Below are 16,164 nucleotides of genomic sequence, written 5' to 3' on the forward strand. Positions count from 1 at the left end.
GAAATTCCAGGATAATAGCCAACAGGACTTCATATTCCTATAGGAACTCCTAGCAATTCCAACTCAGTGCACCTGAGTGACTTTCTCTGAAAGGTTGTAAATCTATAAATAAAATTGCAAGAGAGCTGTTACGAGGGCATAAGTACTTAACTTCTTTACACCTTAATACTTATAAAAGTATAGAAAACTCACCAATCAGTAACTCATATAAGGACACCCCTACACCCCACCAGTCACATTCATGGCCATGGTAGCCTCCACCATCTTGGGATGCGAGAACCTAGTGTAAAAATAGCCCTCATTTTTTTAATTTGGACTTGATTTGAAATCTGCAATCTTGTTTGCAATCTTTCTTACCTCTGGGGAGATGTAATCTGGTGTACCAACAACTGTGTCTGATCTAACCATACCATCCTACAAGATAATTTTCAAAGTTTGACAAGCGTTTTAAAGAAACTGGCTAGCTGATATGCTCGGGAGTTGTTTGAGAGAAAAAGAAGAATCAATTCCTGAAATCAAATCCCCTTTGGAATTCATTAAACAAAGTGAAAAAAAATTTAACTGGGTTGATTCACAAAATGAATAAATCTAATGACTCCTTTCTACAGAGAACATTAAGACTGACTCTTGATGTACTGTAATTTAAGAAGGAAAAAAATCTCTGTGGATTGCAAAAAATATATTTTAGAGAACCTACAAGAGCAGAGCAAGCTCCCAGGCTCAGTTATAAGCTTGTACCTCTGATGCTGGCTGCTGGTATCATCAATGCGGGCACCCTTGCGAAATGGCTTTTGGAATTCCTAGGAATTCCTAGGAAAATCCTAGGAATTCCTACTAGGAATAAAGGTGTGAATTTTCACGGTAAATTCGGACTGGGAATTCCTAGGAATTCTAACTCAGAGAACCAATGACTTTCCCTGAAAAGCTGTAAATCTAAAAAATTCCTAGGAATTTCTGGGAATTTCTGGGAATTTTTAGGAATGTTTAAGAATTACTGGGAATTTTAAGCAAAAATTTGAGGCTAATGATATAAAATAAATACTTTAAATTAAAAAAACCCAGCTAAAATTCAAGTATTCAATGAAATTTATTTAAAAGCTTGATTAAGGCGTACATGTAAAATATTTTTGATTAATTATTAACATCAATGTGTGGTAATATTAGGATGGAAATTGATTTATTTTTCTTTTCTTGAAAACTTCATACGGATTAATCCTCAATTATAGCTATTCGTATAAAATAGTTCCAATCAATCATTAAATTTGGTTTGACACAAATTGTGAATAAAATCTGTTGATTCTTTTCCAAAAAATACAATATCCTAAGTTATATTTATATAGTTATATTCTTGGGAGTGAAGGGGCTAATTACAGACAAATAAAATTGATTTTTTGATTAAAATCTTGTTATAACTGTAACAATAAATTAGAATGAAGTTATCCTAAACTGCAAACTTAGCTGCTGTTTGTACTGTTTATATTTTTTTTCCTGGATTCACAATGAGTTGGCCTTGAATGAGGTTATCAACAAGAACCTTGACCATTTTGTATCTGGATTCCTTGACATCTGGATTCCTTGACATCTGAATTTGAAAAAAAAAAAAAAATTAAAATATGTATGTTTAAAGCTCAGACCAGGCTTTTAAGATGGCTATGAGGAAAAGGGCATTCATTGGATTCTCAAATTGAGAAATCTGTGTTATATTGAGTGACTTTTATATTGGAGTTAGTACATCTCTCTCATGGATTTTACTAAAAAAGGGCTGAATACATTATTTTGTTTTTACCAAGGAGGGCTTCTTTATGTACTAAAGTTTGTTATGAATCTTGAATGTTCCCAAACGTGACTAGAGGAATCTTGAAACCTTACTGATAGGTTTATTTCATTGTAAAGCATAAGCTTAAGAAACTGCGGCATGCAAGTGACCGATTCGATTCTCAGAATTATTCTAGTTTCAGTTGCGCCGAGCGTTATGTAAGCTTAATTCAACCCGCTACATCTATTCTTTTATAAGATTTTGATCACAACGAATATCGCAATTTTTACTCACCACAAACTTTCAAAATCGTAGCTTTACAGATGGCCACTCGACCCTTGTTTGTACCGGTCCATATGTCAACTGTTGTCCCTACTTTTAACTCCACGGCGCCAACGACTTTCTTCTCTTTTACAACACTCACGCTATTCTCGTTTTCCCATTGAACCAGAATAAAAGCTATCTTTAGAAATGTTATATTAAGCCAAACAGTTGAGAAAAGCGATCAACCGATGAAAAGTACATTCAAAGATGAGCGCCAAATGGAGTCTTCTTTGTTTCCGATCACGGGCATGATCACGTGGATCTATTAGGACTTGTCATTGGCTAGCAAAGTGAATCCGCTGGCTTGCTGATTGCAGTGTTAAGAGAAGCGCCGAACTTTATTTTGACTTCTCCGACCGGTTCTCTGCTTCTAGAAGATGGATAGCTTGGTGATATAAATAAAGATGTGAGCTCACTCTATGTAGAAATAATCGACAAGAATCGATCGTATTACAAAGGCACGATTTGTGGCCGAAAGTTGTCGAGGAAACAAAGACTCGAAACTCACTTGAGTTGTGTTAATGGCAAAGGTGAGAAATAACACAAGCCAATCACAGTTTTGAATGCTACTACAAATCGTCTTTTACCCTCATATTTATAAAAGAAGGATACCACATTCGGAAGTGTAAGAGATACATAGATGATCCCAGTGTACCAGTACCTAAATCTACAAAGCTTGACCGTAGCAAGCGTTCAGCAACACGTTCCAACACCGCCATCTCGATTCCTCAGTCAGTCGTTTCCACTGAACTTAAAGCAGTATTGACAACAGAGTAGAGTGCGTCTTACAAAGGAGAAACATTTGTACAAGAGACAGGAGTAGCTATATGCGATTACAGAGGTGCGTTGGAACTCTGGTCCACAAATAGTTATGCACTGCCCGAAGTATAAAACAATTTTGTTGATAGCTGACAGACAGAGAAGAACAACAAGTAAACTTAAGAGCTGTTATTACTGAAGTGTGACTAGCATTTTTCATTTTTATATAAAGAAGGACTTGTAATTTGCACCAAAAATAAAAGGATGTAATATTTTTTTGAGAGATCCAGTGATTGGGACATTTAAGAAATAAAGTTATGAAAGGAAACTTGGTTGGTACTTCTCACTACTAACAAGTCTTGCTGACAAATATTTTCAGATCAGAGTTTCAAATAAAGTAAATTGAAGACGTCATATAAAAGGTGTTTTTCCTCAAAGGGTACATTGACTACCTCTGTCTTGTCTGCATGCCAAATGTTTGCAAAGTGTGTGGATGATCCACAAGTATTGGAACTCTTACAAAAATGTTTTGTAAGAATAAAAACAGGAAAACAAATTACAGCAATTAGTCATGAAGATAGAGCAAAAAACTGAAAAAAAGCAGCAACAACAATCATGAAAAAAGAAAGATTAATTAGGTGTTGAATTTGTTGGTCTAAGGCATGAAATTTCTACTAAAAGTATTTTCAACAAAAAGTCTCTGACAGCATTTGAGGCAACTGAGCTTGACTGTTCCAAGGTTTTCTAACAAAGGCAACCAGTAATGTAGGTTAGGGAAGTAAGATAACAATGTAATTATTGTTAATTATTGTGGAAGTTGGCAATTTCCATTTAACATAACTGACAGCTGGTTCATGAGAAAATCCATATTAATATATATATGTTATTTGCCGGCTGGGAGGTCCGTATGGTGAAAAACTGTGACCGAGGTCTTGAAAATACTGCCCGAGGCCGTAGGCCGAGGGCAGCATTTTCAAGACCGAGGTCACAGTTTTTCACCATACGGACCGACCCTTAGCTGGTAAATAACATATTTATTGTTTTTAAACTTGACGAAATTCTTTCCGAAAGAACCCGAATGATTTATGGCCGTAAATACGGCAAGATCTTCCATAAACTGAACAATTTTTGAGTGAGTAAATGGTAGTTAAAATAGAGGTGATGCAAATTTAAGAGAGATGCCTCAGCGAAACATTTTTATTTCCGTAACGATAAAGGTGATTTAAAAGGCTTCCAAACAAACTTTGAAACATTATTTTTACAAGTATCTGTCACAATCTGACACCTGTCAATTAGAGAGCGCCCAAGGAAAAAAAGCGAAGGAACATTTGAAAACAAACAGAACTAGTTTGGCAAGGACTGTCACGACAATGTTTTCAAAATCAGTTAATGATCTAACGGAAAGTATTATTCACTCTCATCAACCATTCATTCATGTACGAAGATTTACCTCTGTTCATTAAGTAAACGGCGAGGAAAGTAATTGTGAGTAAATTCAATTTTTTATTTTCAAGTTGTGAGAGTTTGCTCGTTTGTTTGCTGCAATGGCGTGTTTAACTCTGATCTTTCCTTCAAAAAAACTAAATTCGAACGGCACACTCCAACGAGACACAAGGGAATGTAATGCGGCCTTTTCTCAAAAAATTCCTTCAATTTCTGTTGTGCAATTTAAGGTACAAATGTCCAAATTGAACGGAATTGGAAAGACTCACCAGGAGCGTATATTTGTTGTAGAACTTAAATTAAAACTTCGCTCGCTCTTTCACTATGAACAAATTGCTCGAGAAACTTCAGATATATTTAATGAATGAAAGTTCCATCGTTCAGTTTAACTGCAACCAAATACCTCACGTTTCAACTTTCTGGGTACTTTTTGTGAACGATTAAGATTAATTAATTGCAGACGGTTTTTAGGCCGCTTGTCAACCAACGTAATGACACTATTGTTTATACAAATTCATTCTGAAACCAATATTTTTCTGTCAACCAAAGTGATTTGATAGAGAGAAAAGAGAGGATTCATAAGTTATTTATCGGCTTGAGGTAGTGACCGACGTGTTTGCTTAAAAATACTGCCCAGCCGGAAAACGAGGTATATTTATGAAAAATGACAACGAAAGTTGGGATGTACTCGGCGACTCACGAAAGCGTTACCGTGGCCCGTGGGCAGAGATAGGAAAATACTGACCGGGTAAAGAACCAATCAGATTGCAAGATTCGTTACCGTGCCCTCTAAAAAAACAATAAAAAGATTTACTAAAACTTAGTTTGAGTAATAAATTTCATGATCTTTAAGTTATAAACATGTACTTGTATGTATATCTCTTGGTAAGTTTTGTATAGCATACCTTTTATTGAGCCAAAGTTTTAAGCCTCTGAAATTACTCTTTTTCTTAAAACCTTCACATTCAAGGTATTGAGAATTTCTTAGAATTTATGTGGACCTCAGGGTATTAAAATTGCCTCAAATTCAATTCCCAGCAATTCCCAAGAGTTCCACACTTCTTAAATTATAGGTAGTTAGTAAAGCTGAGAATTCTTAGGAATTCCTAGGGATTCCAAGTCCTCACAAAACTGGAGTCTTCCTTTCCCAGAAATTCCCAGTAATTCCAAGCTTTTTAAATCAGAGTTAATTTGCATAGATGGGAATTTTTGAGAATTCCTAGGAATTCCTAGGAATTCCCAGAAATTCCCAGAAAACTGGGAATTCAGTTTGCAAGGGTCATTTGCATAATTGGGAATTTTTGAGAATTCCTAGGAATTCCCAGAAAACTGGGAATTCAGTTCGCAAGGGCACCTACTTTGAAACTCTCTATTACCCTAAGGAAGTCTAAATGAAGTGCTAGTATTTTGTACCTTATCCATTCTCGAACATGTTCCAAAACCTGAAAGCTTGAGATGACCTTGTTTATCCAGAAGCATGTTTTTTGGTTTTACATCCCTGCATGAGAATAAAAACATAAAAAAATCACATTTCAGAAAAATAAGCTAAAAGTCATGGCAGATGATTTCCACCATTCAAGCACTAAAAATAAATGTGAATACAGAAAAAAAAGAGGAATCAGAATCAAAATGTCCATGTCAGGCTATGGACAGCATCATCCTCCTTCCCATTTTTAAAAAAATTAAGACAATCACTACATCAAGATTTAAGCTAATTCATCAAATCAAGTTATTTATAGTGTAACAATCATGAAAATTTTGACACTGAGCAACAATCCTACCAAATGATTAGCCCTCCTCACAATACCTGTGAATAAACCCCATGCTGTGAATAGCATCAATAGCTAAAACCATTTCAGCACCATAGAACTTGGCCCACTTTTCAGGAATGTCGTATTTACTCATAAGATTCACCAAATCCCCTCCTACAAACACAACAAATTTTCCAATTATATATTCTTCATTGGACAGTGTAATTTTTTCCTTTTTTGAATTTCGAAACCAATGCCACAAAATTCATCATTACTGATGCCTACATGCCTGCATGCCCACTAAAATTGCTTTAACGCTTATACTCCTGTGATCTTAAACCATTTATTCTCACTATAAGTTGTATTAAACCTCTCTGCAAATTAGTTTATAGAATATGGTGTTACTATCACCTAATACAGCATTTTGCTGACTAAAATGGAGACTTGAAGATTTCACCAATCTAATTTCTTTGAAAGAAGTCTCTCATTCATCAAATTTGATGAAATGTTCTTTCATAGACACAAGAAATTCTCGCATTGACACCATAGATGTACACTTATTCAGGAACCACCCACTCTATTTATAACATTAACAGTATGCTTCATTCACCGGCCATGTAATCCATAACCATATATAAATTTTTAGCATCTTGAAAAGCAAAATGTAACTAAAAAAAAAAAAAAAGAAAACATAAGTTCATAAATCTTCAAAATAAAATATTTGGGTTATCTATCTTTAACACAACCACCCTAAAAATTATGGTATTGTAATGGGGGAGAGGGTGGAGATGGAGCAAAGGGAGGGGAGCAAAGGGAGGGGAGCAAAGGGAGGGGAGCAAAGGGAGGGGAGCAAAGGGAGGGGAGCAAAGGAGGGGAGCAAAGGGAGGGGAGCAAAGGAGGGGAGCAAAGGGAGGAGAAGACTGGCAGGTTTAATATAAATCAGTTTCATTTTACATTGGGAACTCGTCAACAATTGTCTGAAACATTGTTGTCAAAGATTTTAATGCATTGTTATCAAGAATATCATAAAGTTATTTTTGTTTGGAAAATTAGAGGAAGTAGGTTTTCACTCAGCACTAGTTCCAATTAACTCAATCAATACAATTACCTCAATTAATACAATCAATTTCTTCCAAATTAAGACATATCTTTACAGTTGAGGGCAACATTTGCAAAGCTTATTGGAAACAACTGAAATAGATCATTCCTAAAGCATCCTAAAGGGGGTCATGAGTTAAAGATTGACAGCTGTTCATCTTGAGTGACAAATTGCCCTCAAGTCTCTTATGCACATGCAAGAGTCCCAACTTTTTTACATGTACTGGTAGGCTTCAAGAACAATTTAGAGCATGTGATAACAACATGTGTATAGGGTCACATAATTCACATGTTTTTCATAGATTTTTCAAGCGCTTTTTACATGGTAAGACCTTGTCCAGATTTTACCATTATGAGCATCTGAGCACAAGTAGATATGAGTATACTAACCTTCACAATCCATGGGCTAGTGGTATGAGCCATAACTTCACGCTCTTCCCAAAAAAAAGCTGAATCAGATCTCTTGATCTGTTAGGAAAAAAAAGAAGGTTAAAAAAAAAATAACCAAGAAACTACCATCTCTGCCTGAGGTAATGGAAGAAGTTTTTGATCTTTGGCAAATGGTATTTTAATAATTTCTAAAATAATGTGTTAACTACCATAGTTGCTTTTCTGAACTTTTCAAGAGAGAGAAAGTTACACCCATCAAACAAAAACAATTTTTTTTTTCCAACACAGCAAGAGAAAATCAATTCAACAGTTGGCATGGTGCAAAACTCTATAAAAGCAACATCTTGGGTGACTTAAACTGCTCTTGAGTTTTTTCATTGTTTAGAAAACATGGCAGTTGCCATCTAAGATTTAAGAATGACTTATGGATTTACAATGCAGAATACATGCTTGGTGCACTAACAAGCCATCATTGAACAAAACTAGTGAGCTGAGTAAGTTTATTTTTTCCTTTTTTGATTTTAATGTACTGTATTTTATACCCTTTCAGAGAGCGAAAAACATTGTTAAAGGCTAGAAATTAATTAAGCAGCTTTTGAAAGGAAAGAAGGTTACATACATAACTTAAGCTTAACATGGTGAGAACACAGCCACATAGTCAACTGTAAATAAGTACAAATCAATATTCCCATTTAGCCAAGGTATAATAAGGAATTCAACAAAGGGTGATTTTGTTGCTAATTTGTTTGTAACTTGGTGCATGTCAAGGTCTATGTTACACTTCAAGAAGTCAATTGATGGTTGCTACAAGAGACATCTGTGAAGAATTGAGCTGGAAAAAAAAGGCTCACCCCAAAAGCTATACATTCAAAAACAGGTACATGAAAATAAAAGAAGTCCAACAGCAAGATTCACAAATTGGTAACAGTTCAAAGAAAAAAACTTAAAAAGGAACAAAATGAACTCGAAAGGGCACACACCAGGATCTAAATTCTCAAAGCCATTAAGAATGTTTGAAACAATGGTGATAATTTACAGTTTGTACAACTTCAAACTGCTGGCTGAGCTTTGATTAAAAGTTTGTAGATATTAGTGTTGAAGCAATGTATTCCAGTGTCTTCATTTTAGTACAGTAGTTTTTCTTCACTGAAATTTTTTTTGTTTTCCTCATTGTCACAAAAACTATCTGCTGTCTACAATTTTAACCAGCTACATAAACAGTATATTAAATTAAGCAAATGTACATCTGGCTAACTTACCATTTTAAATTTGCTTAATAGTTTCATCACATATATTTTTTGTGACGATTTGTGCCTCACCTGAAAAGTGTATGGAATACAACATTTTTAACAACACAGGAAACAGCTCAAATGATGATGTGCATGTCTCTTGTGCAGCTTCAAGTAATTTATCTGCTGTTGCATTAGCTGAGGAAATTGTATATATCAAGAGGGAGAATGGTAACAGCTGGTTTCGCTACTTGTCGAGTATGCTAGCACAGGGGATCTGGAGATCGGGTCTTCCATAACAAATCATGCATTCAGAAACTGGGTTGATATGCATATTAAAATTCTTCATGAAACAAGAATCTCGCTGAAGACACTCAAATGTGTAATGAATCATAGGAAACAGTTAAATGATTTAAACGAAAACTGAGAAATATTTTAACACTGAACAAAAGTAGACAAGATGTACAGGCAAAAGTCTATATCCATTACTTCTCAATCGAGTTGCACTTTTATAGTGATCTCTAATTATTAAGACAAAGTTGTCATGATCTCAGGCTGGAATCAAGTTAATTATTCACATCTTAAAATCTTTCAGAAACTTATTTTAAAAAATTCTTGTGGAATCATGACAAGTCATTTCAACATTTTATTGAAATGGCAGCCATTGGTCCCTTAGATGTGGAGATATACAAATGTTCATTTGATGTTTTGGCGGAGGGATTTTGAGACAGAAAACCTGTTTTGCAAGACAATGCAGAACAAAGCAAGCTGGCTGCATTGAATAACAATAGCAAAAACATGAAAAACTCTGTCCATGCTCCTTTAAGTCATGATAATGGCGGCTTACTTCCTAACACCTATTTACACCTCGTCAGAAAAAAGGCAGCCAGTTAATGATCGTATGGAAGGACCTCTTGTTGCAGCGATTAGATCACCCCTGATGAAGGCACTAGACAGGAGTGTTGAAATATTTGGTCTATGAATTGTAACTTCTTTGGTTACATTCATTAAATCTGTAAACCAGAGTAGCATCAAACCATGTCTGATTGTCCACCTGGTTGCCATGTGAACTTTAATATGTTTTGCACGTGTGTTGGACATCTACCTCTGAGCTGTACTGTATGCCTCCAAAAATTGAATTGCCAAGGGAAGGGGGTCTTATTATCTGAATGCATGTTAATCAAAAACATTACATGGTATTATTCATGCTTTCATAATTTAGTCATCTCATTCAGAATGCCTTAGAAAATATATTTTTAACTCATGATAAAAATACCAAAAGCCTTAATTATAAAAAATTACGTCATCAATTTTACCTAGACATCTCAACAAAGGATTTCCTCTGGTGAATGGTTCTCACTCCAAACTCTTTGGATCAGATGGGCGCAGTCTTTGTCTCATGTAATTGGCCACTTCTGCACCGGTTTTGGCAAGCTTGAACAAGGCACTAATGTCCATCATCTCCTCCATCACGACTTTATTAATTATCACCATGGCAGTCGTGAATAAGTTTTTTTTGGCTTCTGCCTTGGCCAAATCGAATAGTAAACATACTGTTTTGTGCTAGTAATATTGACACAATCAGCAGTTGGCAGACCAATCGTTTCTTGACCCTACTAAGCATATTTCCAGTTTCGTTGACTCACTATTACAACCCATGGCACAAAAACAGGAACCATATCTGAAAGACACTATCGATGCCATCAACTTTATTGAAAACATGCCACTCTGGATGTGAGCTCCCTTTACACAAACATCCCTCAAACAGAAGGGAATAGCTATGCTTGCCATATAGTGCAAGGATCACTAAGAGCATAATTTACCAATTCCCACAAACGATTAATGAGAAGTTTTGCGGCTCATACTTGAAGAAAATTCTTTCAAGTTAAACGAAAGATTCTTAATACAAACACAAGGCGTCGCTATGGGAACTAAGACTGACACCAGTTGCTTGCTCTGCCGTTTTATGGCAGACCAAGGAAAACGTCTGTTAATGGCTAGCCCCTCAAGCCTTTGGTCAGGAAGAGATTTATTGATGACATCTTTTCTCTACGGAACATTTCTATTAAAGAAGCTTACAATTTTGTTGATTTCGCCAATGCGTTCCACCCTACAAACAGTTTTACTTGTGAAACGCAACCTCGCAACAATCACAAAAATCAACGAGGCGGTTAAAAGCAAACTAGAAGGCAATTTGCATATGATCAGTTTAACCGACTCCTAACAACGGCAATCACGCAGCTGGGAGTATGAATTACAGCTATTGCTCGTGGTTTATGGTTAAAAAGAGAAATTAAAACTGTGAATTAACAGAGGCAGCGAATTCGGCATGTTAGTAGCGAACATGCAGCGAACTCGACGAGTAGTGAAACCGGCGTAAGGCGGAAGAACTCGTAAATGCACTCCATAATTAAAAGGCTAAGAAATTAATCACCAACTAATGGCAACGTTTGCTCTTAAGAGGAATAATTATCACTCATAAGCTCGAAAGGACAGGATGAGTAACCTACCAACTGAACTTCACCAAAAGCACCACGGCCGATGACTTTTACGACCTTAAAGTCTCTTGCATTCAAACGACATTCTTCGATTACTTCACTCGGTTTCTCATCTGAAAAACAATTAAATCAATCTTATTATGTGCCTCTCGAAAACCGTTAGCAATTATTAGGACACCAAAACTACTCACATCTTTGTAGGTAGTTTTCGAAATTCTTATTGCCTCTAGGGGCTGGAAAATCACAATCGCACACCAGCGACTGAATTGCATCCTAGCAAAACAGAGCAAAGTAAAGTCTTGAGTCACCTGACAGTACGGCAGTTGAACAAATCAGTCATTAACTCACCAAAAGCGCGTCAATGTACAGTTCACTCCGTGGATCTTGAATGTAAGTCTCGAGATTTTCCCTCCTCTTTCGTTCGTCCATGATACTCGCGCTGCCAAAGCTCTTCACAATTCCAACACAAATTAAAACTCTCCACCAGAAGCAGAATTCATTCCTTCTCAATCCAAATGCATTAAAATAGAGATATTCAGCCTCGATAAAACAGATTAGTAGTTTGCTTCATACGATCAATTTTTTCAAACCGCACCTTTTGTTGACATTACATTCAGACATGGTTGGAAAATCAGGGGTTGTTTGGTCACGTGACGTATGGGCCTACCTAACTGTCAACTTCCTGTTCCAAGCTGAACTGTCCATTTCGAGACTCAGCATACCGATTTGGGATCTCTGTTTCAACTGTAAGTAGGATATTTGACAAGTGTATTGATATCATAAGTATATGCTTGCAATTTCTCATGCTATGACCACTGAGAGAAGAGCTAAGAAAAACTATGCCATCAGTCTTCAAACAGAGCTTGGAAATGAAGTAGAAGTAATAACTGATTGCTTTTAGGCATTTACAGAGTAATTCTCATGTTGGTGAATATTGTTAAAACACAGCTTTGAGGTGCACCGTGGACAAGAAAGGATTTGTTCAGTTTCTGTGACAAATCCCGGTCGAATGATCACTTAGATTTTTACATGTAACAAACCACTATTGCAAATTTCCCAGCAAAGTTCATTACTTGACAATTCAGTTTGCAAGTTCTTCTGGGCAACAGCCTCAGAGATTGTGGAATCCTTGTATGCATGTGGAAAATTTTTTTTTCACATACACCCATCCCACAGCATTTGCATTCAATAATCCCATCGAGGGAAGTTCCCAAGTATGGCCTTCTCGGATCAATATCAGGAATTGCCAGAGACTCGTGGATTTGACTGATTTCTCAATGGTAAGCTTCACGTGCCAAAAACCGTAATCTAAGTGGGAGTCCCGGGCGTTCTGTGAGTGATTTACCTGTTGAGGGTAGCCAATATTATTAATAGTATAATTTTAAGATGTATATGCAACATCCCTAAATCAAAATCGTATATCATGCAAACATTATTTTTTAACCGCTTTGCTGATTGAGACGAGCAAATAAGCAAACGTTGTAAAATGTAAAAAAAATATAAAAAATATACGCGTTTACTGAAGCTTTGAAGTAAAATAAAAGCCCTTTCAGGGTAAACATGAGCCTCTTTCGCCTTGTAGGAATATCGAGCCATTTACGGGATGAACAAAGCTTTTGGGGGAAATCAAAACGCTAAATTACAAGTAGCACGTGACTGTCAAACTGTTGCATGTAAATTTTTCAATGGTCGAGAAAATAACCACATGAAAGCTGTGGTGAATCATTCCTAAAGTTCTTCTGGAATTATTGCTGACAAATTTGACAAGTTAAATTTAAATAATGAATATAGTTCTAATGAGGTTTTAACTACTGTATACGGACTCACCTTAAGAAAGCTTTGTAAACAATCGAAGATCGGTCGACACTTGCATTTTAGAGACAAGGAAAGGTCTAGAATTGCCGTCAAAAAAGTGATCCAAACCATGAGGAAAAGAAAACTTAGACAAAAGCGTAAATGGTTCTTAGGAAATCGACTCCTATGGCACTCTTTTTACACTGAGAATTTTTTATTTTAAGTATTGCATAAACTTACATGTAAGAATTATTGCAAAAACATTAAAAGTAAGCAATATTCTGTGTCTGATACAAAGCTGTTGAAGTCTGGTGACATTGTAATGAACCCTGGTTCTGTAGAGAAAATTTCACCACAAAACCATTCACGTATCAGCGATTAGCGACAAGACAGCCAAAATATGGACTAAGACCTCTGGATGTTGGTGGTGGTGGTTGTTTTTATCGAGCTGTCTCAGCCAATTATATGGTGATCCTAAGTTTCATCTGGATATTAGAGCTCTTGGCATTCGACATCTAAGCGATCATCCTGGCAGATTTATTGAAGGTAATACTGAGAATTCCTGGAGAGGATATTTAACAAATATGTCACAATAGAGTATATGGTGTGATAATCTCATTATCAATCGGGGAGGGAGCGGGGGGTGGGGGACGAAAACCATTTCTGATAGATTATTTCTCTTATTCGAGCGTAGAGAACCCAGAATGCTTTTCAAGAAATATTGAAGCAAATTGGAGTGGGAAGGGAGGGGGGGGGGTGGGGTCAAGACAATGACATGCACAATGCAAACATTCCATTCCCCTCACTTTTCACGGAGAAACTAGTCTTACTTTAGGGTTGAAGTACACGGGAATGCTCAATGCTCAAACTTCCATTGGAAGCAGTCATTATTTATCACTGGGGGAGGGGGGGGGGAAGGGGGATGGAGTATTTTAGTTGTGGCACAGTTAAATTGTCCTGATCCCCCATTAGGTTCTTTAGTATTCTAATGATTACCCCTCAGTCAGTGCCGGTCAATTTTTCTATAGTCCCCTCTTTGAACTCTGCTAGATAGTACTGATTCCCATTCCTTTTCCCCCTAAAAATCATGTGATCTCCCCGCCAAAAAAAAAAAAAACTCAGACCCCCCTGGCCAGAAATAATGAGGGGCACCCCTCTCTTTTGTGAGAGAGAGTTCCCCAAAATCCCCTTTACCGCCAAGACAGACAGTCTTTCCTGGAGCGAAGAGTAATGATAGTAATTTTTGATTGTTTACCTTTGCGCAGCGCTCTGTCTTTATTGTTGGGGCTGTTACTCAGATAAATCATGGGCTGATTGCGAAAGTAAGCTACAGTCGTAGCTATGCCAAGTTGGTGAAAAAGGCTCTGCCTGCCAGATAAAAGTGCTTACCGAGACAAACCCTGGAGAAGTAACTAAAACTCACTTCTCTAAAACGTGTGGACTGCACATCCACTATGATGGGTCAGAATGCAACACTCAGGATGGAAATGTAACCCACATGTGTGTATGCCATTGCTGCTGCTATGACAATTGTAATATCGGCATTCTGTGAGTTGATGCCGGCTGTCATTTGTTAGCGAAAATTTGTTTTACTGTTCCCACTTGTCAACTTTAACTTGAAACAGATTGTGGAAATTCTCTGACCAATGATATAGGTCTTTTGTGTTCTTTTTTTGTACGAAGATGCAAGAAAAATATTTTTTGTCTTTATCGTACTATTCAGAGGAGCTTTTTTGGGTCTGAAGACCCACGCCAGATTTCAATTAGTTGTTGTTATTGTTGCTGTTGTTCTTTTAATCTGCCGCGCTTTCTGCCTCCATAACACAGTTATCTATGAGAATAAATATTTCCTGTAAGCGTTATACGCATTAAAGTACCACACACTTGAAAGAATTGGGCTACGTTCACACGGTACTGGACGAATTTTCGACAGGCCGAAAGTTTCGACCGGACACTCTGTACACGCGGAATCGTTCGAAAGTTTGTTCTGTTCTGATGGAACTAACAGGATTGATTTTGCGACATTTTTGAGTGTTTTACCGTCTCCTCATGAGCAGAACGCTTCTTAACCCAGAGCAAAATGGCGTTCAGAGTTTCTGCTGCTTCGACGTCGTCGATTTACAGATAGACGTGCGAAGTTTTAAATGTTGATTTTCTGACGTTATCAAAACACCAACACAACGTCGCTTACGTGCGTGGTAAGGCCTGTTCCAAACGTCGTGCTACTGCCGTGCCGAACTCAAATGAATTTGGCTCGGCAGTGGCACGACGATAGCACGGCAGCGGTTTCAAACGTCGAACCTAATGCAGTCGCGCCAAATTCAAAAGACAAAACAAACCATCCATCCAGCGGTATCGCCCCATCCAAAATGGCGGAGGGAAACCTTAACGAAGAGCGCGAGAAGTTTGTTTTGTTTAAGACAATTTTAAATGCCAGAAGGCAACGCAGGCGAATGCAACAGTCCATATTGAATACTGTTATTGCAAGGAGAGGATTACTTTTGAAAGTTTTTTCATTTATTCTTCTTCTGGTTTCCCTTGACGAGAGCCAGCAAGTTACTGTATTACGATCGTGCCGGCGTTTCCAAACCCTAACCCTAACCCTAAGCAATTTATTGTCACCGTCGGATTCCTCTTCTCTCAAGCTTTCGGGCAAAACGGGTAGATTTGTCTTTTTTTTATTAGTGCGCATGCGTAATAGTATGCAAATAATGCAAAATCCGTTAAATTAATTTATGAATTGAGTTCGGCGCGACAGTAGCACAACGTTTGAAACCAAGTCGTGCTACCGCCGTGCGGCACGGCAAGGCTTGCCGCGCTAAGTAGTCGTGCCGAACCTAATTCAGCCGTGCCGCGCTTAATGGTTTCAAACGGCGTGCTACTGCCGTACTTAAATCGAAATTACTATTTCATTTGAGTTCGGCACGGCAGTAGCACGACGTTTGGAACAGGCCTAAGTCCGGCATGGTCTACACATTTACAAGATAATGTTATGCCAAAAAGTTGAAATATTACCGAGCACTGCAATCAATGAACCAACACGTTCCATTTCCGTATACAATTGTAAACATATTATTTAGCCTAGTTACCACGTATCCATGCAGCCACGCCTTCGCTGTACA

The 16,164-nt window shown here is 37.3% G+C and overlaps 1 protein-coding gene across 8 annotated transcripts in view; it reads right to left on the reverse strand.

The window, feature by feature from the left end:
- LOC113685605 (unconventional myosin-Va) overlaps nucleotides 1-11,911 on the reverse strand; it is a 35,071-nt gene extending 23,160 nt beyond the window's left edge. For 3 of the 8 annotated variants that reach the window (XM_089194996.1, XM_089194997.1, XM_089194995.1), the window contains exons 1-10: nucleotides 11,597-11,911; nucleotides 11,440-11,521; nucleotides 11,261-11,361; nucleotides 8,781-8,840; nucleotides 7,522-7,599; nucleotides 6,644-6,701; nucleotides 6,090-6,207; nucleotides 5,696-5,780; nucleotides 358-414; nucleotides 193-280 (exon numbers count right to left, since the gene is read on the reverse strand). In XM_089194996.1, the coding sequence (XP_089051122.1) occupies nucleotides 193-280; nucleotides 358-414; nucleotides 5,696-5,780; nucleotides 6,090-6,207; nucleotides 6,644-6,701; nucleotides 7,522-7,599; nucleotides 8,781-8,840; nucleotides 11,261-11,361; nucleotides 11,440-11,521; nucleotides 11,597-11,677 (808 nt within the window). In that variant the 5' untranslated portion in view covers nucleotides 11,678-11,911. Of the gene's footprint in view, nucleotides 1-192; nucleotides 281-357; nucleotides 415-5,695; nucleotides 5,781-6,089; nucleotides 6,208-6,643; nucleotides 6,702-7,521; nucleotides 7,600-8,780; nucleotides 8,841-10,066; nucleotides 10,274-11,260; nucleotides 11,368-11,439; nucleotides 11,522-11,596 lie in introns of those variants that run through there. The other 5 variants (XM_089195000.1, XM_089194999.1, XM_089194998.1 and 2 more) reach the window with 4 other exon arrangements.
- Nucleotides 11,912-16,164: the final 4,253 nt, after the last annotated feature.

The sequence above is a fragment of the Pocillopora damicornis genome, chromosome 2 (assembly GCF_964200805.1).
Source record: "Pocillopora damicornis chromosome 2, jaPocDami1.2, whole genome shotgun sequence".
In the NCBI taxonomy this organism is placed as follows: domain Eukaryota; kingdom Metazoa; phylum Cnidaria; class Anthozoa; order Scleractinia; family Pocilloporidae; genus Pocillopora; species Pocillopora damicornis.